This window comes from Gallus gallus, chromosome 1 (genome assembly GCF_016699485.2).
Source record: "Gallus gallus isolate bGalGal1 chromosome 1, bGalGal1.mat.broiler.GRCg7b, whole genome shotgun sequence".
In the NCBI taxonomy this organism is placed as follows: domain Eukaryota; kingdom Metazoa; phylum Chordata; class Aves; order Galliformes; family Phasianidae; genus Gallus; species Gallus gallus.
Genome location: NC_052532.1, coordinates 39,898,342 through 39,924,918, shown reverse-complemented (window position 1 = coordinate 39,924,918; position 26,577 = coordinate 39,898,342). Strand labels below are relative to the sequence as shown.

Sequence of the window (26,577 nt, the reverse complement as noted above, 5' to 3'; positions counted from 1 at the left end):
GTCTGGTAGCTGGACTAAAATAAAATTGGTAAACAATGACCAATACATGCACTTGTTCCACGAGACACATACCAAGCAAGCTAACCATAGTCTCTAGATCTCTCCAAGTTAACCTGGTCCAAGTTTAAAATAACGAGAGATCATTAAATCAATACTTTGACCTCCTTCTATTAGAAAGTAAAAGATCCCTAAGTAACCAAAACACTGAGGGAAAAAATAGTAGCACTTTCTCTGAGAAATTGAATACATACATACAAAAAATATGGCTATAAAATAAATTGCATAAAATAAATAGACATCTGAAGATAATTCAGCCAGTTAAAAAATTCAGGCTGACATGCCAAGAAGGTTTTGATGGTGCAGAAGCATCCTGCAATTTAGATTTAGAGTGTCTATACCTTACAGACTTAATTATCTTGCAGCTGTGGATTTTTTAATCTGTTATTTTGGAAATGATTGTTTATTTTTGGTTGTTACAGATGACAAGAATCCACATTAATTCATATACAACCTTTCCGTTCTGTCTAGCAATAGTGGAATACTCTATATAAAGCTTTCTGCACTGAGGGTCTATGTTATGTTCAGTAATAACCCAAAGCATTTTAAGAAATACAGAAGCACACATTCCCACCATTTTAAAGCCTATCACAAAAAAAGAAATGGAAAAAAAAAAATAAAGAAAGGCAGTACTATGCAGAAACCCTAACATTCTATGGTTTCTGGCTTTTTCTCTATCTCAGAAATATATTTTACTGTCTAGAATCAGCACACAGCTTTAAAACCAATTTTTTTTCCGTAGCAATGCATCTAAGTTACAGAATAGACCAGGGCAATACAAGAGCGGGGATACCACAGGCCTCCAAGAATAATTCATTTTATTAAATTGAAAACTAAAAAGAAAAATAGAGATATTTAAAACGTCTGTTATAACATGCATGACATTATAATCAGACTGAAAAGGAATACGTATTATATATTATATATACACATATTAACATTGTGGGGCAAGTAAAAGTGATCATACCACACATTCAGAAGATGAAGACATCAGTGTATGCATCACTGTGCCAAACAAAGTTTTGTCAGCTATAGTTGTCACTGTGTCTGTGCTTGCCAGAGAAGTTTGTGTTTCCATGGGGGAAGGAGAAGACAGAGCCATTTCACCACTAGAATGAGAAAAATCTATTAAAGTTCTATCTTGCAGTTCTGAGTGTTCTGTTAAATTGAAATAAGGCTTAATGGTAGTCTGTGTTAGGATTTTGGACCAATCTGATGCCTTGGCATCCAGGACTTCGGAGAGATTTTTTGCTGAGGTTATCCTTACACTTGAAAAAGGCGAACTCCGACTTGCAGAAACTGTCAAATAAGGTAGGAAAGGTTTCTCAGTTGTGGTTGACTTTGCCTTAGTTACATTTCTTTGTACATATGAAGTCTGGCTGCTTTCTAAAATACCTACAGTTCTTTCAAATGAGGTTACATACTTAAATTCTGAAGTTGTAAATGAGGTACTTTTTGTCTTTGATAATGGTGGGCTTGTGGTACTCATTTTCATGACTGTTGTTTTTGGAATTTCTTTACTGCTCTGTGAAACTTCAGATGGAGCAAATGTAAGTAAAGATTTGTGTGACTCATACGTAGGTGTTTCTATGGTAGTAGGAACTGAAGCTGAAGCCATATGTAACTTTGAATCAGCAAAATCATCAGTGGTCTTTGCAGTGATCCTAGGGTCTACAGTAGTGTCAGAAGCAACTAATACACTGGCTGAAGAACTAGGTAGTATTTTTGCAAAAGTATAAGGTGTTTTTAAGGATGTAGCATTCACTGTTGTATTCACTATCACTGATGTAGTCGACTGAGTGATGATTCCAGCTGATATGACTGATACTGTTCCATCTTCTGCTGAAGAGCTTACCGAAGAACTGTGTTTTCCTAGAGAAATAGTAGAGACGAGAGGTCTTAGGAGGAGGTGAAGACACAGAGACTCTGTTGGACTGGCTTTCTAAAGATGCCTCTAGAGTTTTAGGCATTAGTAAAGAGGGTGGTATAATGATGTGTTTAGTGATGCTAAGAGGCTAGTAGAAGATCCTATGTTTAAAACAAATGTCGAAAAATCTGCAGAAATTCAAAGTCTACAACTGTACTTATTGATCTTGCTTGTGTATCTAGAGATGAAACTGGTGCTTGGGTAGCAGTTATATTTTGTGATAACAAAGATGGTCAACTGAATATGGGAATCAGTGAGTAGTACATGGGAATCACTGTAGTACATGAAGTCACAGAATATAGTAGTGATGATAGCAAGATTTTTCAAAAAGATGATAGTATTGTAAAAGAAGGATCTTTAGGAGTGAAAGTGCTTGCTGTCAGTGTAAAGGGGTAATTTTCAGTTCTGTGTGTGGACTGCTTAGGTCCTCTGTAATTTTTGCAGTGACTATTAACATGGTATTCAGAGGTAGTACCAGCATCCTAGGAAGGAAGACTGGAGCTAGCAGACTTCCTTGGCTTTTTAGAAGTGAATGACAGTGAACAGGAATCAGTTTGCATTATATATTTATCTTCTATTGAGCTTGAGCTTGCTGTAAACACATCATCAAATAATGTAGGACTTACTACTAAAGACATTGAAGAAGTAGAAAGTTCTTTATAAATACACTTTGGCAGAAAAGTAACATCTAGAGTTTTGGGGGGTTTCAGGGAGGTTATCAGGGAATGCACTGGTATAGATACTTGATGTGTTACAGAGGACTAGAAGTGGTTATAGGATTTGAGATGCTACTCAAGTTAAAGATGCAGTCATTACGGACAAAGCAGTAGAAACACTGCCTTTCATTAATGGAGAGGTCTGCTTGAGAACAGTCACTGAAATTTCTACTGAAGATAAAAATGGCTTTGGAGAAAAACTAGATAACTTGTATTTAGTGGTACCAGAGAAGTTTTAGACAGGGGTTCAGCTGTTTCAGAATATGAAGCTGTGATTAATTGAGGAAAACTTGTCTCAAAGCCAGCAAATCTAGTTGCTTTAGAAATTTGATAAGCAATTGAAGTCAACGGAGAAATAGGTGTTGGATGACCTATAGGTTGACCAACACTAGATATAGTTCTAACAGACAAAGGAGATATAGAAGAGGTAGGTATACTTAGTATCAGCTGTCAGCTTAGAAGAAACATGAGTCTTGTGAAAGTATCTCGAACAGCCATCCAAGCAGGCAAAGACAATTCAGAAAATACTGCTTCTTCCTTAGAATAACTTTCTGAAGGACTCTTACTCCTCACAGTTCCTGCTAGCAGCTTAGAAGTGACAAAAGATGGTTTGGAGGTTCAAGTGTTGAGGTAGAGGGAAGAGTTCCTTGCTGAGAGGTGGATACTTCAAGTGGAAATGGAACAAAGGAACTGGGTGTTAATAATATAGAATGTGTTGGAAGAGGAATTCTACTGAGTAAGGTTGTTGAAGTTGCTATTGGAATGGGTAAAGTTGTAGATGCATTAGAATTGACAGTATACGGTGTGATGGCTGAGGCTTGAAAAGCAGCTGGAAAATCTGTTGAAGAGATGAGTTTGAAAAGGACAGAAGGACTTGAAGTGCTGTGAGGTACATCAGAAGTTTCCACTATACTTGGAAGTGAATATGCTGAATAGGTGGCATCTTCCAGTGAGTACAAGTCTGTAACGGACTGCGCTGAAATATTCATTCTTGCTAAAGTTGTGTTTGTCTTCATGGTAATTTTGACTGTCATATCAGTACCAGATGATTCAGTCCATGAAGTTACATGTATAGGAGGTGTCGTAGGAAATCTCTCTGTGGTAGCAACCGGGTGAGAGATTAACAATGAAGGTTTTGTTCCGGTTGCTGATCCCATAGGTTTCACAGGTATGCCTAAAAGGAAAAGGCACATTTCACTGTCTTTTATGGTAAAGAAAAATAGCAACATCTATCTTGACATAAGTCACATTTAAAGATTAGCAAATCAGAGCATAACTTTGCTGAAAAGATAAGTTTGTAATGGTTTCAGGTTGCCTGATGGCTTTGAGGAACTCAGCTCTCAGGAAGTTTTCTAATTTTGTTTGAAAATGGAATAGCATATTTTTATTATTACTTACAACCTTGACTTTGCAGAATAGTTTTGAAGCAACAAGAGAGTTCTATGGAAAACTCGTTAACTCTAAAATGGCAGAATGTTTGGAATAAAAAAATTATAGAGTTTTAGAGTTTATCTTCTTTTATCTCTTTGGAAGGCCGTATAACTTCATACTAGCAAAAATAAAAATGCAATTAATTCAAACTTATAAGTTAAAAAGACAGTATTAAAATGTAATTGTTACATTTGTTGTTAGTTGTTAAAAGAATACAGTATCCCCAAAATAACCAAATAATGTGGTAACTTCACACACCAGAAATTATAAAATAGATGTCCTGAATTTATTAATGGTGCCTCACCAACTGAAAAGTCTGAACTTTTCACCATAGCAATATTTTTTCCATTTGAAATCTTCCATACGCATATGACACATTAGTAGTTATATAGTCAAATCACATTTGAGGTGAGTATAACATCATCACAAATACTGAATTTTATAAAGTATTAGAGAAATGAAATAATTCATCTTTAGCTATGTCTCATTTGGATGTAGAAGATGCATTTTGAATGACTGGAAATTGAGCCTATGTCCCAGAAGGCTCTTCTAAAGAAGGGTATTCTGTTAAAGCATTTATTTAAGTAACGGAAAATAAAAGCAAAATATATCTAATTAAAACCTCAAAGGATCTGTAGAATGATTTATAAGATTAGATCAATAGCATAACATATACTTACAGTCTTCTGGGTAAACACATTTAAGTGTGACCTCATCAAGGATCATGTTTTTGGGACAATAAGGCAAGCATCCTTCAACCCTTTAAAATATTGTGTAGTTAATTCTAAAGCCACAGTAGAAATACAAATAAATTTTAAGTTATTTCAGTTTGATATAATAAGATATTTGAATGCCTTTCCCATCAGATTTCTGGGAATTTTCCAGAGCAATGATGAAAACAGAATTCTGAGGCATTTCAAGGTAAATAAGACAATACAATTCTATTTCTAAATTTTTAATCATCAATTATTTTCATATACTAATGAATATGACAGATTTGGAGCATTCTGCTTCCCCACTCAGGTGGAATTTCAGGTGCTTATGCTGAAAGGTTCCCAAGAGGACCAAAAATTTCACTTACAATACTGCTGTATATATTCATTTCTGATATTTAGATAATATAAATAATATAAAGATATTTAGAATCACAGAATCATTTAAGTTGGAAAAGACCTCTGAGATCATCTAGCCCAGCTACCCATCTACCACCAATACTGCCCACTAAAACACGTCCCCAGGTACTATTTCTGTGCTTTCCTTAAACACCTTCATGATGACTCCATTACTTCTCTGGGTAACTTGTTCCAGTGCCTCACCACTCTTTCTGAGAAGAAATTTTTCCAAATATCCATTCTGAACCTGCCCTGATGCAACTTGAGGCCATTACCTCTTGTCCTATCACTATCCCCTACTACAGGAGAAGAGGCTAAGCCCCACCCCACCACAACCTCCTTTCAGGTAGTTGTAGAGAGCAATAAGGTTTCCCCTGAGATAAAACTGTTGTGCTAATAAGGGAAAATCTAAGAATACCATGACAGGAAATTATTAATATGAGTAGTAATTAATATTAGTAGTAATCCTAGTCACAGACTGCATATGAATAGGTAGGTAATCTGAAATTCAAAATATTAATTCTTTTTCACCTTTTTCATTCTTTTTATTTTGTCTTTTTTTTTTTTTTTAAGACACCTTTTCTTTTCGTTTGTTTATAAGAATTCTGGTTTCATAGAAGCCAGGAATCCATGGAAACAGGAATCCTTATTAGCAGGACTAAGAAACAAGCTAACATCAGCAGTGTGAAATCCTTCAAGTTGTGCCAAGGAACATCTCTTAGTATAAAATTCCATCCGCTCACAGGAGAGGGCGTCACTCACCCTTAAAATTGTTCCAGGCTTTTGCCTCAGGCATACGAACTCCAGAAAGATAATTCAGTTACAGCATCATGAGATACTGGTTTGAGACGTGAATATATCATAGTCATTGAAGGGAATAGCCTTCATTTCATTTAATATATTTCTACCTAGCACTGCCAGAAGTTAATCCCCTAAGCTAAATACAACCCTTTTTATTCTTGCTCCTACTTATGTCAAAAGATCACATGCAAAAGGAATATATAACATGGAAAGCAAGAGGTTTTCGCAATACTTGTAAGAGCTGCTGTTGAAATCTGGATGAGTAAAATAAATGGATATTGCTGCTGCAGTAATTTTTAGAAAACATACAAGACATAAAATAATGTAGTAGTAATACTGAGCTTAATTTGACTTACGGAGGAAGGAATTTACATGCTGTTCCTTCAGGATCACTACATGTTTTAAAGCAAGGATTAGCACAAGATTCATATCTCCATTCACACATCTTCCTGTAAGGCACAGATGCACTGAGTTCTGACGAAGAAGGAAAATGTATTATTTATTGGCTGTGTAAGTCAATAAACTATAAATGTATAGTCTTTTCTATAATGTATCTTAGCAATTTCAGAAAAATGTAAAAATAGAAAACTAAGAATAGAAATTCTCAGGAACTTTAATAGGTGAGATTTCATTCATTTATGCCATTTGGATAAGTACTTCAAACAAGGTAAAAGACATCAAAACAGAAAAAATAGAAAAAACTACTCACTCTTCACAGCATATTTTGATTAAACAAATCAGTGAAACATACTGAATGTACTGTTTGTTTCAGAAGCAATAGTTACCTCATTCACTAGAAAAACAAGATATCATACCGCTCAATAACATGCATTTTCTGTGACATGCTACAATGTGAAAAAGAATGAGAATATAGTCCAAAGATAAATTAATCTTTGCATATGCAGGAATTAGAAAATTACAACATTTGGAGGTGGGATTCAAGACCAAGTTAGAAGAGAAATTTAAAATACTAGTTGCTGTTGTTGACACAAGAGAAGTGCTCCAAAGGCAAGCAGAAGAATCTGTACTTATTCATGGGGATTATGCAAAATTTACCTTCAATACTGAAGCTACTCATACGTTTGAATTCTTCTGAATCATCGTACTTTGCCACTTTAACACCAGATGATGTGAGAATGATGAAAAAGCCTTTTTTACTATGTAGCTCAAAGGCGCTGAGCCCTGGACTCCAGAGGCCTTGGTGGTGGAAGAAGGTGGCTCGTCTTTGGAAGGAGGTACTTGCCTGCCATTGCTCCAACCCAACAGTTTCATCAGCATGTACATACAGAAAGTAGTTTGGTCTTTCAGCACACTCAAGGGAAACAAGGGAGAGAGCTTCCACAAAAGAAAAAGTAAACCATTACTTGTAAGCTTTTCAGAGAAAACGGTCTGAAAGTGAGATTCAATCTACATATTGGTTAAGTGGCTTAAAATAGCTATTTATCAGGGGAAAAAATTGCAACGAACAAAGAACAGTTTTCTATAATGTAAAAATACTAGAAATGCAGAGTCTAAAGGAAACTTTGAATGATCACATAATGCAGAGCTCACCAGAGGGATAATCAGATAAAAACTACATTCAGCTTACTACTAGTCTTCAGAATAATTTGTAAGTGGTCTCTGTTTTTGGATTTACTCAAATTGGGGCAGTTTTTCCTCAGATTTGGACAAATGTCTGACATTTCAACTGTAACAAAATTTCTTTAGTAATTAATATCACACAAATTTTGTAAGAATTTGCTTGAATTCACCTTGATGTCTGGCATTTTTTTACATGCAGACATATCCAGCAATACATTAAGAATATCTGCAGCTAAATAAAAGACTGAACGCTCTGTTCTCATGCTGAAAATGAAGAAGATTTTCTGAGTGTTTAAGAACTTGAAAAAAGGCTGATTTCAGGTTTGGTTGTTCCCTTAAATAGATCTAGAAGCACTTTTATTCTTTATGAACACTATCCTGACCCTCACAGATAAAAAAACTCGTGTACTACACAGAGGTAATACATATTTTACTTATACTTCACGTTGCTTAACTAATTGGACAAGTCTAAACTGATATTTCTATATAATACACTTTCTCTTTAAAAAATCATAGAAGATCTAATTTATATATGGCAAACTGTCCAAAGCATGTGAGTACAGTTTCAAGTTTTACTGTGAAAACAGCCCTTCTCTGTCTTGATTTTTGAAGGTTCGGAATTTTTTCAACAAATTAAATGTTGTGACTACAGAAAGCAATGAGAAGGTTTGTATTGACTTCAGTGGCACAGACTCAATATGTGTGAAGAACAGAAAATGTATGTAGAAGAAAAAAGATTTAAACATCTGGTTGTACTAATTTTCACATTTTATAGTGTGCTGAAAGTTACCAAAAAGAAGAATAGATAGGGAAGAAATTATTTTACTGGAGACCAAAATATTCCTTTTTTCAAAATTGATACTTGTTAGATACATATGCAAAATTTTCCACTTTCCAGTTATGCAATCTAATCGCATTTTTCTAAAGCAAGAATTCTATTCACTTGCATTTTAAACATTCTAAAAACAGTTTTTTGAAAAGTCAGCTTTACAACTGACAGCTGGATTTTCCTTTTTTTTTTTTCTGCAAAGATCAGTATTCCTCCTCAAAAATAGACCACTTCAATCCTTACTTATTCCAATAACTAAAAATATCCATACAGTTTTAGCTTTAAAAGATGCAGCAAGAATCATTCAGATGGTTTGAAAAATATGTGTAGACATTCACAAAAACATTGAGAACACTTACATAAATCTTTATCTTTGAAAAGACCTGGGGTTATCATGAAACTGAAAAATACATTTCCGTACGCTGTATTTCTGGGCAGGGGAAATATCCGTCTACTGGAAATATTAGCTCCTATAATTGTATCATTTTCTCCAGAACTTGCCAAAATATATGGTCCTTCACCAAGACCTAAGGTAAAAAGAATCAAACAGAAAAATAAACAATTTTACTTGCATAGTGTACAAAACTTGAGCCTTAGCTGACAAAATATTGCTTTACACATTCACCTTACCTGGAATCAAATAAATTTTGAACTGCAACTCAGTGCCTCAAGGTGTTATGCTGAAGTTGGCCTGTATTTATGTATTTAAGGCACTCCCTTCCTCTTTGCTTGATTTCCAGAATACAACAGATACAAAGTGAGCATTAAAAAAGTGTGGGTAGTTATCCTGGCAAAATAACTTGTACAAGAAAGCAATCTCAACTGCTTTTTTATAGTCTTTAGTTTTTCACATGTCCTTATTTCTATACTTTGGAAGATCAGCACTGCAACTTATTGGGGAATCTTAATCTAAATAGATCTACAATCTATTTAAAAAAGGGGAAAAAAAGAAAAAAAAAGAAAAAAAAAGATTAAAGGAAGATTTTAAATTACAAGACTGTAATTGAACTTTTGGCAGCAATCATGCCGAAGGAGTTGCCTAGTTCATCCCCTCCCACAGAACACTTGCTTCTGTTCCTCTGCTGCCCCATTTATTATGACATCCTAAGTGCTTTGGCAGTAAACTGATCCTACGGAAAAATAACCAGCTAAATTCTCCAGTCTGGTTCAGCACACAGTCATCCAAAATTTCATGCCGATACAGCAGTAACAACAACTTCAGCCAGTAATGCTGCCAGAATGCTGGTGGCCCAACCATGCCCGAGACATCCTATTAAAAAATCCTAAAGGTATTTCTGCTGGGCTGGAAAGGCCCACAGGGATACATCCAGATATAACAGCATCAGTCCTTGTCACTGTACTCCAGTAAAAGAACCAAGAGCAGCATACTTCTAAACTCTTGCCTTGAGTGAGTAATAAACGAGATTTGTAATTTTTGTGGAAGCTTTTAATCCTTTAATCCTAGTGGGGAAAAAAAAATGAATCACCTTTATAGCATAGCATGGCTCTCTCCAGTGTGACTTTCAAGAGGGAAAGATTTCTCATAATAATGAGATTTGGCTCAACTAGAACTTAAACACCACTTTCTGAAGAACACTACAAGAAAATAAATACTGCTTTTATACTGAAATTATGATGGAGCTCACATGCTTAGGAAATTCACAAGCTTGTCACAAAGTGACCCCTTCTATAGAAGTGACAAGTCAATTACAGTCTCTTCATCCTTAATCACGGGGTGTTTACCTCCACATATTAACAGATTTTTTCCCTGTAACTTCAGCAAAAGCAGCAACAAGCCGTAACAGAGGAAGTTTCCATGAAGATTCAACAGTTTGGCATCATACAAGACAACAAAAATCAGAGGAGCCATCCTACACCCCAGAAGGTGTTTTGCTGACATTCAGTGATCAGCTCACATCAGCCTTGACTCTCTTACTAGTTTTAAAATAAGATTCTGTGTTGTAAGGAATGTTATGAAAAGTCTGGTGTACCTAGCTGTATTTGCATCACTTCATCATGCTGCGGACAATGCTTTTCTGCAGTAGCAGCACATGGGGTCAGACTCCTTGAATCAGAAAAGCATTGCCTACAGCATGATGCTCATTACAGGGCACGAGTCACTTAAAAAGTTCTATCAGAAAGTCAAAGTAGTGTCATTACAGTTAGCCAATTTTCCCTTTGTTTTAGTATCAGGCTCCCTATAAAGTACTTTCACAGTATCCAAACTGAGGAAGTGATGCCACAGGAATGAAGTTGTAATTGAATACCACTCTCATTCTAAGGAACGGTACAATACTTTGTGAGATCTGTGAAGAAAATCCCATATCCTACTCATTTCAAAATGTAGGTAACATCCTTCAAGAGCTTCTCCATGACTTCCAAAATTTGCAGCATGGCACAGTAATCCCTACACACTGAAAATTATGAGATTATGAATTAAGACATAAGGAGATAATAAGATTACTGAACACAGTAGGGCCGCTGACCTTCACCCATTAAAAGCTGAAGCAATCAGTTAAAACCATGAATATGAGGTCAAAGAAACACCCCAATGGTTAAATCTTCATTGAACCAGATATTTTGAATAACCTTGACCTCTTGTTTTTATTTTTGAAAGAGCCTTAATAAAAGGAAAAGAGAACATATGAGTGTTCTAATAGATTACTAATCTATTATTAATATATAATTACAAACCCAAAATAATTAACAGTAATAGTGGGTTTCCCAAATCATCAAACAAATTATTCATGATTTGGCATCTCATACACAATATCGAGTTTTTATATATTTTATCCTGTTCTGACAGATACTGTAGTACTGCACCAGTAAACACAGGCAGTGGCAAAAAGTATTTATTTTACAGCCTCTGACTAAGCAGAAAAAAAGACTTTTATTACAGATGAGAGGTTATGTTGCAAAATAGTCAGTATAGTGACATAATGATATTAAAAAAGAAGTGAACGTGGCGAATGGCATATTTGTCACCTCTCCTTTCTAATTTGACCTGAAGGTCCAGTGAGACCAAGCGATGGTGACTATGCAATCCTACCATAGGGAATGGAAACACAGAAATGTGATGACCTTCAACACTGCTGCAGCTTACAGAGGTTCTTACCAGCACAAGCTACAAGGAAGGTTACTTTCTGTGTGCATCATATCACGTTTCCTCTGAGATGCCAGATGTGTGGTTTTACTTACAAGAAAGATGTTTGTTTCCATACTGCCCCTGTCTCTGGACACAGAGCAGAAAGATCCATGGAAACTTGCTTTGCTTAACATGTTGAGTACACTGAACTCACATATCCAAATCAGGAATACAAAACATTCCTTCTAACCAGCTAAAGAGAGATACTACCTCAGCATACTTCTTTCACGTTTAGCCAGTATGAAGCAATATAAGAAAAGTATCTCTTGGGTTTCTGTTTTTAAAAGATAAACAAAATATACTGGGGAAAGATAAATATTTCAGAATAGCATAGCACAGAAGAAAGATGATAGAAAGTATGACAAAGATACCTTCCATACTCTAGAATGGCCACTGTGGGAAAATATATATTTTTAAGTGAATGGTGTGCAACTAAATGCTTTATAAATACAGATTTGTTGTTGGAATCAGGGAGTACAGATTTGTTTCTAGCACATAACTAGGTAGCATGCTAGCAAACTGAGTTAAGGGTATTCAACAATAATAAATACTAGGAGGAATGAAAGAGTAATATTAAGCACTACATACCTTGATTATAAGATTCACAGTCATAAGCTAAAAGAAAAAGGAAACAAGGATGTTGTTACCATAAAGTAAAACAGAGATCACGCTTATCTGCATCCTAAAAATGTAAAATTCATTTTCATCTTCTGTAACACATTCCAGCCAGTGACTTTATTTCCGCTGGCTTTTAATCAGGGACAAACAGCTGTATTTAAATAGATGCGCCCAGACATCAGACCTAATTGATAGACAGCACTAATTATTCTGTATCCAAGAACTCTTCTCACTCTCAGTGAAAAGTAGAGTGAACTGAATCTCCTTGCACACAGAATTCTGGACACCACATACAGAAGGAAAACAGTAAATGTAGGTATTCAGCAGCTAACACACACATTGCTTCAAAAAAAGGCAAAGAAGGACATGCATTAACCACCTGCTTCTGTCATGTTTGTATTTTTGTAAAGAGAAAAGCCAAATATACGCCCTCCTCTGGGTGGTCTGTGGTGTGAGGCCATCCCAGGTACATACCACAGAGTGAAGGAGATCGCCAGTGAATCACTGCTCCATGCTGGCAGCACTTGTGGGCATAAGCTGCAATACTGGTACACAAACACTCACAGTCCCCAGCAAGATTGCAGTTACACGTATCTGTATGACAGTTCTTGACAAAAGAAGTTACATCAATCTGGAAAAAAAGAAGGTGGGATGGGGCAGGTGATTTGATTACATGAGCTGTACAAATTCCTATTGCACCACTTTCAGCAGGAAGGTGTAAGGAAGGATCAACTGAAAGAATTTAACACAAAAACATGGCATTTTCTAAGATTTGGATATAATCCTTTACAAACAGTATACTGCAAATAATCAGTTTGTACCTACGCTACAGACGAAAGGAAAAATTTAATCAATGACTTTTAACAAGTATGACTGTCCGCACTCTTGCTGTTCATCTACTCCATAGAGCACAGTGAAGGTGACAGTTCCGTGTTTTCATAAGGCAAACGCTGCCACCTATAGCCATCCTGCTAGCTTTGCATGAAGAACAATAAAATCAGAGCTGCAACGCTGATTATTGAGTACTTAATTCAGTAGTTTGAGTGGGGCCCTTGTTCAGGGGAAGCAAGCTGGAGCACACATCCGACATTTTATAACATGCTTAGCCTTCAAATCTTCATTAGCTGAGGTACTCACTTCCCCACACCAAAATCCCCCAAATTAAAACTGCGATACTGATACAGTATTTTTGGGGTTTAAATAGTCTTTTTTTGCAACGTTGAGCAAGATCTCCAAAAAAAAAAAAAGAAAAAGAAAAAAGAAAACAACCTGCTCTCATTCAACACATCGAATCTTTAAAACAATGTTTCTCTTCAGTTTGGATTCCTTTATAGACTCCAATCTGTCTAAGCTGAAGAGCATTCCAACGGTACTCATCAGATTACACAAACACCATCACAGCAACAAGGCAGCGCTATCTAACACTGAGACAGCTTCTCAGCTGGCAGTTGCTGGATGCTGACAGAGATAAGATGACTGTTCTTTAGTGCCTGGAGAGAGATGCCATTTTACTTTCATTCTTTTTTCTAATTTTGGAAACAGAGATACCACTGGAGTGGAGATATGAGCCCTTGAAAATGGTTATAGCACCTTAGCAGAAATTACCAAACAGCACAGTACTTTCAGATTTCATCCTCTCCTCCATCTGCAGCACCTTACTGTGACAAGCTGGGATCCTCAGATTGAAGCCCCTTTTGAGTTCAAGAGTTACGGAGATTTTTCTTTCCACTCTTCAGCTGCTGAAATCAATGCTCAGCTGAGTACTGCAATCCATAAGTCCCTTCCAGCCAGGGACACAAAATTCTGTCTCCCTTAAAATTGGGTTTTCCAGTCTGGACTGAACTCTGAGGCTGTGTGTCCCAGGGCAGGAGCTTGTCTCTATGCACAGAGCATCCTACACCACCCACACAGCAGGAGGAATTCTGCAAGAGCGCTGCTCTAAGCACTGCGAGACCCATCCCTACACCTTCTATTCCTCCTAGCCTCCCAGAATCCAGCTGTGCTTATTTTATTGCTTTATTGTGTTTTGTGTTTGGTTTTTTTCCCTTGGCACCTGCCTATGCAGGGAGTAGACAGGCAGGTATCTTTGATAGGAGGTCACTGCACCTTACTTTAATAAGAGCAGTATTTTCACATGTTCATGAATAGATTGTAAAAATACCTGGAAGATGTTTGCTTTACAAGTGGTCTCAAGATGAATATGTGCGTATGAAAATACCTGACAATGAATTAAAAGTCATGTTTTGCACCTGACATAAATTTCTTGATATTAGTGTGCTAAATTCTTGGCATAATACCTGAAAAATTTCATCAGAACATAGGTAAGATAAAGAATGGAAAACATCATTCTTTAAGAGTTACTGTCATATAGCTCCTTAAAAACTCACAGAAGTCCATTTTTATTTATTACTTTCCACTTTGAAAATACACTCATCACTGTGTTCTCAGGCACACGCTCAAAAAATTCTTTACATAGTAACCAAAGTCAACATCAATAAATCTTCTGGGTTAAGCTACTGCAACCTCCTCTTCAGGCAAATTCCTGACCATGTTAATATCAAACTTCAGTCCTGAAAGTCAGGAGATTCAGCTGCGACATCTACTAATCTCATTTAGTGTTGATAGTCGTGAAGAAAACAAGAGAGTGAAGCAAAACGTTACAGTGGTTCTTGCTTGCACGGGTGTTCAGAAGCCCCTCTGATAACTCAGTACCTTTGGGAGGCTTACTCTAGAAAGAGACAAAGATACACGGAGCACATATTGCACTGGTAAAGGGTGGACTACAAAGGAATAAAAGATTCCCACACAACTTATTGTTGTCCCTGTCTTGTCTAGGCTGAGCTTAAGAACAGTCTTTTAACTCAAGTCCCACACTCAGCCAGGTAAGGAGTAGACACACTGTATTGCAGAGTTTTGATGCAAAGCAAATAATAAAATGTTGGCCTTTTAAAAATACTCATAGCTCTGAAGTTGAAATCTCACTTTCTCATACTTCTTTCTATATTTTGCAGGACAGTCAACTAAATAAAACCATTTTAGATAAGCTGTAGACACGTTACACGAATGCTTACTTTAAAAATCCACAATATACACAAAATCCTTAAAAATCACATTACCTATATAAATCAAAAATATAAATAAAACCAAAAGAGAACAGAACTCTGATTATCCTGTCTACTAACTCATGACTCCCAGTTACCACTATAATGTTTAGGCTCCACTTCTGAAAGGAACAAGGAGCTCTGCACAAACACAGCCCACACACATAGTTGCAGGGCTCTTCTTACTGTTCTCCGTGGCACTCAGACAGAGAGGAATGGCAAGAAGAAATTAATTGTTGGAATTTTAATATTTTCCTACATGAGAGCAAAACTGGCTTATTTAATAAACTTACCACATTGCGACAAGGTGCGAAAACATCACTGTACAAAATAGAGCATTCCTTTTTGGCATAAGGGAACTTGCTCTGATGTACCTCGCATGGTCTTAGTGTTCCATTTGGGCTCTTGCACTCAAAAGCAAAGAAAAACACCACAGTCACTTTATAAAAAGATGTATTTGCCGTGCATTCAGGTACACTATATTCATAATACAATTCAATACTTGTGTACTCCAAAAACTAAAATAATGTTTACATGCTATTTTCTTTATCTTCCCCTTTCCCTGATCTGTTTTTATAATTGAAAACATTTGCACAAAACAGAATCTTTGTGTTTTGTTCTGAAGTACTAAAATGTTCCTGCTGTCTGCTCGGCACATTAAGACAAAATGTTTTCTTTGTGACACATTATAATCATTACCAGAGCAACCAACTGTAACATCACAAACAAATACATGGTCCAAATCCATCCCTGGTGGTTTTGCACTGACTTTAAATGGAGGCACACTACAGATGGCTGTAGCCCTGTAAGTTCAAATAAAGCAGCGGTAGGAAGAGAGCGACCCATAAGAAATGAGTCAAAGTTCATCGTGATAACTCAAAAGTGGCTGAGATATAATTCCCTCTCTTTAAGTCTCTCTTCAAGAAGAAAAACAAGTGAACAGAAAAATATAACCAAATAGCACTTAGCTCTAAGAACACGAGTTCAACCAAAAGCATATTCCCTTGCTACAACAGAGGAGCTCAGGAGGCAGCAGTGACAGACCCACAAGCAGCATTGGGGTACCCTGATGATGCTGTGTGGGGATGTGCTCTTGGCAGCAAGAAACTCTGCAATCATCCCATTTCTCACTGTGCCAACGCCAGCACACTTCCCAGCAGCAGAGTTGGGTTCTAGGCAGCCAGCTACTGATTATGCTTTTCCAGTGTTTATAATGCAGAAAAGATGACCAGGATACATATCTGCAAGGGCCAGAGGTCCTTTCTGAAAAGTGCCCTAGCAACCTACTGTGAAGGCAGATGCAGCACGAAGCCTGGCTAAGTACAGGCTGCCTGCTAGGCCAATACTGAATTCAGGCCCTCAGTGCTATGGCAGCCTCAAGGACTGGAAGATTATATGAGGTTTTACAAGAATGTGTGGCCGCAAAGAGCAAGTGCCAGTCTGGGTTGCTTAAGCAAAGGTTGAAACATCCTCAAAATTCACTGTAGGATTCAAAGTGTGCGAACACTGCAGTGTTATAAAGAAGCCACTGACCTGAACATTTGTAGTAATATATTATGGGATTGAAAGCAAAAAGAGAACTTCAAGATTTTTATGGAATAAAATCAAAAGCATTCCTGTTACACTTGCTTCTACAAGTATGCTTTTTAATGGGAAGAGTATGAACAGAGCTCATTTCTGGGACCCTTCCTCATACCTTACCAACCCTGGCTCTGGTCACAAAGACAACAGTTCCAGTGCTTTGTTAAGTGATAGGAGAGCACAGCTCCTTCTGTTCCTTTGAGGCCAAATCCAGTCCTCCTACAGAACATTCAAGAGAGTATTGCTTTTGTTCTCTTTTGTTGATACTATTACACTTCATATAAAGTATTTATGCACTTTATGTGCCACCTTTTAGATGAGCAGCAGAACCACCAACACATCTCTCTTGCTTGCTCACACAACTTAAACATTTTATGAAGTGTAGAGCATATCTGAAAAGGGGAGATTGAGAGAGATAAACCTCAAAGGCTTTCTTCCAAAGCAGAAGTGATATCGTAATTCTTTCATGAGGTGAGAGATATTGGTTCAATTTCCTGCTCTGAGTAAGGGAGAGAACAGATTAAAAACTGGGTCTTGCAAACACCCTAAGGGAATATTTTGCAAATACCAATTTATCAGCAACTTCCCAAGGCTATAAGATCTTTCTCCTTCTTAGCACATATGAATAAAATAACTCCTGTGTGTTACAAAACCCAGTTGCAGTTATCCACACTACAGCCTCCTCCCTCCTCTGAAATCTACTTTCCACTATGGATTGTGCTTGATGCTTTTTTGAGCTAAGCTTTATAACTTTCTCAGCTTATCTCCTCTAGACTGATGAATTTTAACTGTGTGCTGCAAAGAAAGTCCTGCATGCATTTGTAATATAAGCAGGCAGCCTCAGGGGGATGATGACCACCTTTTTCTCTCCAGTGTTCAGATCCTGTCTAATTTCAACATCCCTACGCTTCCAACATCAGAGAAATGACAATTGTTTTTAAAACTGGACTGATCCTAAATATCGAAAGCAAACTGGATTTTGGGTGGTTCTGTGTGGAGCCAAAGGTTGGACTTGGTGATTCTCGTGGATTCCTTCTAAATGAGGATATTCTATGATTCTAGGAAATCTGTAGAAAATTGAAATCCAGACAGCTATAATAACTATTTTATTTAGGGTTCAATGTATTTTTACCTGAAAATACTGGATGGTTTCATTTAAATTCAGTATGTTTGTCACAGTATAAGACTCTACAGACATAAAAGTTCAAGTATGTATGATGACTCTGAATTTAGAAAATCCTTATATTTCATATACTCATACTGTATTCATTTATAAATTAAAATTATTGACTTTTTATTCTAAATTTGTACTGGACATGGGACTTACCTGTCCTAACACCCAGCTGTCTCCAAATACCTGTGCATTCCTCACCTCCATGTTGTTTGAAGTAGTCAGGTCATTTGAAGTGTATTTGTCAAAATTTCCACACAAACCTGCCAATTTACCCTAAATGAGAAAAAAGGATGTATTTTAACATATCCTAATAGTCAATAATAATCAGTTTGGACTATAATATTCTTAAACTGAAAAAGGTGAATGCAACTCTAATTTACACTTGGAAAATATCTGACATTCTGCTATGCTTACAGTAACCAATCACAAATCGTTTTTAATTGATACTTGTTTGTCTTTTTTCTTCTACATACAAGTTCTTATATACAGTTCTATGTTCTTACTACAAGAACATAGTCATATTTTTTTTCTGAAAGCTCAGTACTGCATCCAATCTGGAATTCAAAAGTTCAGGTGAATTACCTCGTAATTGTGAAGCTTGGCTAGTTGTGATTAAAACTTGTGATTTTTAGATCACAATAGCAAGAACATTGATAAGAGCAGTTATAAAAGAGACAGTTGTAATATTCTTGTGTTGGAGCAAGTGTGCTGCTGATGAAAAAAATAGACATGCATACATGCACACATAGATACATAGAGAAAATGATATACATACAGTAAAATATAGAGTTGGTTTTCTAGGGTACTGTGGCTCAGTCTAACAACCTCTTTCTCTAAGGATTGCTGCAGACTGTATCTGGCTAACTTAGAGCCTACAGAAAAAACTGCTACTGAAAGTAGAAAGAGACTGAGGTATCTGTGCCCACATATGCAACTTTTAGACCTAAGCCCCCTGCTTATTGTTCTGTAAAACAGAATAGTAGATATATTTTTTTCTTTATCTGTATCGATGGCTGATAAATCAGCAAATATGTGAAGTATTTTCTGCTCATAGAGACAAAAGCCTACAATAATGTTGTTTTAAAATGAGATTAAATGGTTACAGAAACTTTGTCTTACACTCCAAAATATCTGATATTTTTTTCTAGCATGAAGCCCTTTCATGATCTTTTTTTTCTTTACAAAAAAGAGCTTCCTCTCAATACATGCAAGCACTGCAGAGGTGAAGCAGGGATGTAATTACTGAATTTGCTTATAAAGTTACAACATCAGGACCCAGAGATTGAGTGACAGGGGCACCAAGGCAGATGTTGACGTAGAAAACGAATAAAGAACAAATGAAGGCAAGAGAAAGAGCCTCATATTCTTCCCTGCATCATGCCCTTAACCCTGTCACAGTATACTTATGTGGTTTAAATGTAAGTTCTTGTCTAGATCCTTTCCTGTATCTCATTTTTTTTTTAAATTTATACTCAAGATACAACACCATCTGTTAATCTCAGAAGCCTGCTCTGCAACTCAGGGTTCAGTTCCACCATTAACCTAACACAACCCGTGCTATAAACCAGCCCTTTTCTACGTTGAGAGCTATGTATTTATTGCAGATTCATTTCCACTGTTCTCAGCAATTGGGAAAATATGTGAGGTAATTCAAACCTAATCCTCTTTTCCCACTCCTAAATTAACTTTGAGTCAGAGTTGAATCACTGTACATCTTCAAGGTTGGAATGTGTGGAGCAACAGAGTAAACATGCATGTAGGAACTACCCCTTTCTCTTCAGGACTCCAGTCATTAAATTACACCCTCAGTCATATCTTACCTGCAAAATGCTAGCAGCTGTTAAACCGCTATATCACTAGGAAAGCTAGTCAAGAAGAAAAGATAATCACAGCAAGTCATGAAGATATCACACTAACAACATTGTGATCTACATAAAATCTCAGGTTTTTATCTTGGCTCACCTTCCATTGAGGTCCAACTTTAACATGCATCATGGTCTTCTTATCCCATAGAATTGTAATATCCTGTTCCGGAAAGTGTATCACAGTATAATATCCGGCCATCCAAACCTGATAGTTAGATTTGTTTTCCTGTCCTCTCAAGGTACTCTGACAAAAAACGGATATTCATTAAGATCTAATAAAGTAATTCTACCACAGTGTACAGCCAATTAGTAACGCAAAGTGTGTACAAAAGCATACTTTATATGCACTGTATAACAGAATCAATACTATTATAGAAATGTTTAATACTTTGATATCTTGTCTTTTGGATCATTCAGGTTTGCTTTGATTATGTACTTGGGTTTAACTTTCAAAAACAAATGTTGCAAAACAAATCTCAGCATGGTTTGACTCCTTGAGATTTTATATCAGTCTTCTTTGCATGAAAAAAAGAACTTGAAGAAAGCAGTGAAAAGCAATATTTTTCCTGGGAGCTGACGCTTTATCCAGGCCTAGGCACTTATACTGCATCAACCCAGACTGGGAGATATTTTCCAAGAATATGTTCCTTTACAGTCATAACTTTAGAATAGTTATCTTGAAAGGCAACCCCAAAAAAAGAAAGAAAATAACTAACCTGCTTCTCAGAAAGTTCACTAAAATAAATCTCAGAGTCTCCAACAGCAATGAAAATATTCTTCGAGCAAACAATATCATTATCAAAGCACTTTTTGTTCTGAGCAATTACAGATATATTTGAGTTATCTGTGCTCTGCAACACAAAGAAGAAATCATCATTTTACTTACAGATTCAACTGTGCTTTGTTCCTACATATTTATTCCAGCCACATCATCAAAAAAGATGAACAACTTACTGTTTTCACGTCTTCGAAATTAAATTCAAGTAAAACCAATCAAGGAACTGCACTTTAAATTCTAAGCTGTACTCTCGACAAACTCAGACTTTGGAGTTAAACAGAAAGAACCATTGTGTTTAATAGTGAGATCCTTTTCTAAGGACTTTACAAACTCATAGGATTGATCAATCCCTAAAAGAAGGGTCTGATTTAGTCTTGTAAAACATGCTTATACGTAGAATCCAAGACTTACTGCACAGTATGGTTGTCAAAATTGAGACGTTATTAACAGAGTTTTATTTTTGGGCCAAGGTACTTGAGATCCAGCAGTTCATATTTCTGAAGCCAAGAAACCTTCCATCCGTCAGTAGTAGATAAAACATTTTTTTTACAACCATCCATCACAATTCAGAAATCCGTGAGTCATGCTCATTGGAGCAGGGAAAGGTTTCTGCTGATAATTTGTTTGTGAGTGGGTTTTTTAATAATTGTTCATTTTTTTAACATTTAAAAGTATCATCTACTCTGTTGTGTTTTGATTTACTGGAGTGCTGGTATCTCACATTCAAATACAAGCCATGCTCTCCCAAGCCCGTATCTATTGGCTGTTCAAATTGCAAATTAGTTTTGCATTCTGAGCACATAAAATTGTTTTTGCAGTCTCACTCAACATATCTGTTCATTCTCCTGCAGCTTCTGAGGTTCCTTCATACCCTAAGGGAAACACACATGCACCCTGTAACTGCCCATGCTAAGGTTGGCATTGGAACAAAGGAGACCAGCAGAGTTGATAACACTTCTACAAATAAAAATAAATTTGTGTAACACTTGTCAGTTCTTTTTTTTTTTACTTCTGTACCAACACTTGCAAGTCAACAAGATGCAGTAACTATGCACAAGAACAGAGAGAGCTATCTTCATAAAATTAATATAACCTATTATATATAACATTAATATAACATAATATATATAACATTAATAAAAACAGTGCTCATGCAAACAGTTTAATTTTCAATCAAATTGAGTCCTACAGTCATTACAGACTTGTGACAGATATGAAATAAAAATCCTGGAGGTGGCAAGCTCAGTATATGAACTCTGAGACATTCAGTCCCATAGGAGACACTTGGGTAGTTCTAAAAACAGAACAATGTTTAAACTCTTTTTACTCCCACCCTCCCTTAATCCCTCTCTGAGAACGTGACTAGCTAGAACTAATCGCAGATGCTAATGGGAGGAGTGGGCAAAGTGAAAACATCGGCTCTCAACAGCTAGCCAGTGCTGGGACTTCCTCCTGGCTCCAAGCAGCGCCCTTGGAGAGCTCCACTCAGCCACAACAGGAGGGATTGCTGCCCTAGTTTGCTCCCTCAGCACCTCTCCACAGAGCTTCAGTGTATCCCTGTAAGGCCTAGGGAGCACACCCCTAACTACTTATTCATTCTGTGCTTATCAGAGTTCAAGAATGAAAAAACATATCAGCAATTGTTTCTCACCAGTGAGAAATATTGCATACAGAGAATATTGCTGCAGGAAGCAGCCTTTTTTACTTTTTCTTTCTTTTTTTTTCTTTTTTTCAATAAAAATCAAGGTGACGAGGCTGTTTTAAAGAACACTTTCAATCTGAAAATAAAAAAGACAAAACCAAAGCGCAGAGGAATTTTTGTTGCCATGCCAAGGTGCTACAACTTTGCAGCCCTGAGTCTAGCATGGTTCACAAGCCACTGCTGGTTGGTATATGGAAGACTCTACAAACACATGTAATGACCATAAGGTACAGGAGACTGCTAGTAAGCTTTATGTTACCATAACACCTGGGTTTAAGAACCAGGTGGGTTGCGTGTGTTAGCAACACAGCAGTTAAGGTTGGTTAGGTAAGGATGCCACGCCAGTGGTAAGGGGCTGTAGGACAGCAGTTCTTCACCATTTAGCAGTGAAGCTCAGTTTAAAAGCAGTGGAAGCTTTAGGGCAGAGTGAAGTTCATCTGTCCTGTTATAAAATTGCTTTAGGCTGCACTCAGAATAAAATTGGTCACTACCTTTTTGGGAAATACACTGTGTTTTAATTAAGCCATGCTTGCTGCTGGAGTCAGTCCAGTAATTACTCGTCTCCGAGTCAGATAACAGCCCAAAGCATTTTTGGATTTATTGAAGGTGATGTGGTAAATTAAAAAGGGGACAAACTCATTAGTTTGGTAGATAGAATGCAAGCTGATCCATCCTACGCTGGCCAAGTGAAAAGTGAGCAAGGAAGATACTCCACTGCCATGAGTGAGTTCAGAAAGGGGCTTAGCTCGCAGTCTGTGGGTCTAACTGATGCCTGGAGTGTCATGAGCTGTTTTCATTGCAAAGTTAATTCCTCCTCTGTTATCTTAGCCTCATTAAAAGAGGGTCCTTTTTGTTAATAGGGAAGCAATGACTTCACTGTAAGAAAAGAGATGGAGGGCTTAATGGAGATGGAGGCTTAAATAAGGATAGCTAATTCAGGCTAATTATCCTTCAGTAAAAATACACCTTTTTTGGCAATGAAGACAAGTCTTTGGAGCAGCATTGGGTAGCTGTACTAGCTTTGCTAATTGAAACTGCTGCCTGTGCCTTCTGACAGTCCAGGCCAATCCCTTCGGCTGAACAGCATCAACACACTTGAGGCACAAGATTTTGTGTATTGTTGGGATTTGAGCCAAGGGTAAAAGTTGAGTTATATTTCAAGTTAACTCTGCAGCAGAGAGAAGGATGGAGACAGGGAATGTTTTGCTGACCAAAGCCAGAACAGGGAGTCCTGAAGACATGTGAAGTACTTTGTTACTTGTAGAACTGCACGTTGGTGTTAAATTACTGGAAATGGAACAGGATGGAAATGTAGAGATGGGAATACAGTGTGATGGTTGTTTAGTAGAACTACAAGTAAAACAGACATTTAAGAAAAAAAAGCAGTTTCATCAAATAGTGAATATTCTGTACATTCTCTCTTTCCCTTTAAATCTTAGATCCAAGCCTAAATATAAAAATACATTTATGAATTACGTATCTCTTGTGGCTCAGTGCTTTCAAGATAAGGTTTGCTTTATATACAGACCCTTGCCATCCTCTCCATTCATCTCAATTAAAAAAAAAAAAAAAAGGGTTCTTTTCCCAATCGTGCAGTACCAACAAAATCCAAAGCTGCTCCATTGCTATGATGGTTTTCAAATTAGTCTGCAGCTGCTATACGAGCAGCCTCTGTTATCAGCAAGGAAGAAATAAATTGCAATCAAATTTTACTGCTTAACTATCACCAATACAGAAGAAAGAACTAGGATTACTTAGATAAAGTCAGGATTGCCTTTTACTGTGTGGTAAGACAGTGAGCTCTTGGAAAAATCACTGTAGTTCTTAGGGACTGTGACTTTGTGATAATGATCAAGTTCCATCTCTCTAAAGTGTACTGGGACCACACAGCTATGCAGACCAGCCTTTGTCACTATTGTTGGAAGGATGTCTGAGTAGATACTAGGAGCACATCTAAGCACATCTAATAAATAGCAAGGTGGTGGGAGGCATTGTTGCTTTGCTTTCTTTCTTTCTTCTATTTTTTTCTTTTCTTTTTTTTTTTTTTTTTTTCCTCCACGGTCTCTTTCCAGGGCAGAGTTGCTCTTTACCTTTTTAGGTAAAATGCACCCGAAAGGGGATGTACTACAGTTCATCATGTGAAACCTACTTACGCTGACAGAAACTAGAAATAAAATGGTTTTCCCACTGCAAGAGTATCTTCCCACGTAAATTACCATATCCAGCCTGTTCCAACTTAATATCAGTTTCTTTGTGATAACATGGAGTTGCCAAGCAACAAGGAAGACAGAGTCACAGATCTGGGCAGTCAGTCAAGGGCTCATTGTCAGTCCTGATTCTCAGAACATTCTTTTTCTAGACTTCACTGATCTTTTTTCCATATTCCTTCCTGTACAAAAAGGCATAGTACTTCTATCTTTTTTTTAAGTAGCACTTGGGAATGCTAGGGCTTATTTTTATTAGAAACTTTCTATTTCAATATCCCATTAAAAATTTATATCAACCAGTAACAAAACTGTGCACCACTCTGACATAGTCCCACACTGCAGCCTGGGAGAAGACAGTTTATAGGTGGCTGTGTTTATTTTCTTAGAAAGTTTCATTAAAATCTCTCTAATTCCATTACTGATAACCTGATCTTCCCTTTTTTTTCTGCATGTTTTGTTTCCTTCCGCATGCTAACTTGCAAACTAGGGTGTCCACAAAAGCATCTAGGGATGTCAGAGAACTGGACAGAGACAGATCAGCCGTTTTCCTTTTGTTTTCACGATCCATTAGAAGTTTGCATATATAGCCACATAAACAAATACATGCAAGAAGATTCAAATATATTGTAAATAGACATTAATTCAAAAAGTCGAATTTTCTTTCTCCTTCCTGCATATTTTAAGAGAAACACTATTAGCTCAATTCAGATAAGCTTTTGGAAGCTTCAGAATTGCTTTGGTGGTTGTTTACTGTGATCAGAGTTTCTTCTGAAGTAATGTAGCATTTGAAACCATTACCTCGGCAAGCTTGAGGCAAGGAGAAGTATATTAGCATCATAGGCTAATTTTAGTGAGCACTTAAGTACAAATACTGAAGTGTTTTTGGAGAGCAGGCAAATGACTTGGCACCTGACATGATCTTTCTCTGTTAGCTCCTTGTGCCATTTTATAGGGTGGTTCATCTCCAGATAATCGGTGAAAACATTAATTATTCAGAACACAGTTATGATTTAGACCAAGAAGCACTTCTGACTGGGAGGCTTCTTTCTTTTTGCTCCTATGGTAGTTGCTCCTGTACCATTTCAAAATGATATACATACATTCTGTATAACTTTATTTAATCCTTCCTTTTGCACCCTGTTCAAATTTGTGTCATCAGTTTTCCCCATAGCTATTCAAACTTTGGAGCAATATTGTTCAAAGTCAGCAGATGGCACTGATACACACTATCTCAGTTTAGGAGGAAATCTACATGAGAGTTGAGTTACAACATAATAGGAAGGATAGCAAGTGACGCTCTCACAGGAGAAAGACAAGGAATAGTAATATTACTTATTTTCCCCCTGATGTTCTGTATTTCTATACCAATGTTTTAAGAAAAGCAGAATTTGGATCTAAGAATCTAAGAGCTAAATTGCTCATAGGCACACAAATTATTTCATTTCCTCAGGTACCTGTGTCAGATTATGTGACATTTTCAGTTAAAACATGGCAAAGAAACCTGCAATAAGCCTATGGGATCTGACGCATTCCTACTAGTGCAGTACAACTGAGTAAAGATGGAAGGGACCAACATCACTGAATAGAATCACTGAAGGGGATTCAAAAGATTATCCCAGCTAACGACTCATTCTCAGACTACTTACAGATGTCTGCTAGAGCTTTCCTCTTTCTTTAAAAGTGACTTCCCAAAATGATAAAATCCAGACAGAATAAACTTGCAAGGACTCTTGAGAAAGATTCATAGCAAGTATGTGTACATTTATACAAGCAATAGGAAAGATAAATCATCATATCAGTTTTTCTACATTGCACTGATGTTTTGGAATAATTTTTGTGGCAGTATAGAGTTGTTGGGTCTTCTGGGGTTTTATCAGTAATATTTTTTAAATCCAAATAAATGTCATAAATCTATACCTAATAACGTGCAGTATGTAACAGGGAATATTTTT

General features: G+C 36.9%; 1 protein-coding gene across 2 annotated transcripts in view; it reads right to left on the bottom strand.

The window, feature by feature from the left end:
• The window catches only part of OTOGL (otogelin-like), a 101,144-nt gene that overhangs the window by 25,443 nt on the left and 49,124 nt on the right, over positions 1–26,577 (bottom strand). For both annotated transcript variants that reach the window (XM_015283301.4, XM_046898971.1), the window contains 12 exons: positions 20,655–20,789; positions 20,036–20,182; positions 18,227–18,346; positions 15,612–15,728; positions 12,692–12,848; positions 12,188–12,214; positions 8,814–8,981; positions 7,101–7,379; positions 6,401–6,518; positions 4,812–4,891; positions 3,614–3,874; positions 1,025–1,929 (listed from right to left, as the gene is read on the bottom strand). In XM_015283301.4, the coding sequence (XP_015138787.2) occupies positions 1,025–1,929; positions 3,614–3,874; positions 4,812–4,891; positions 6,401–6,518; positions 7,101–7,379; positions 8,814–8,981; positions 12,188–12,214; positions 12,692–12,848; positions 15,612–15,728; positions 18,227–18,346; positions 20,036–20,182; positions 20,655–20,789 (2,514 nt within the window). The remainder of the gene's footprint in view (positions 1–1,024; positions 1,930–3,613; positions 3,875–4,811; positions 4,892–6,400; positions 6,519–7,100; positions 7,380–8,813; positions 8,982–12,187; positions 12,215–12,691; positions 12,849–15,611; positions 15,729–18,226; positions 18,347–20,035; positions 20,183–20,654; positions 20,790–26,577) is intronic.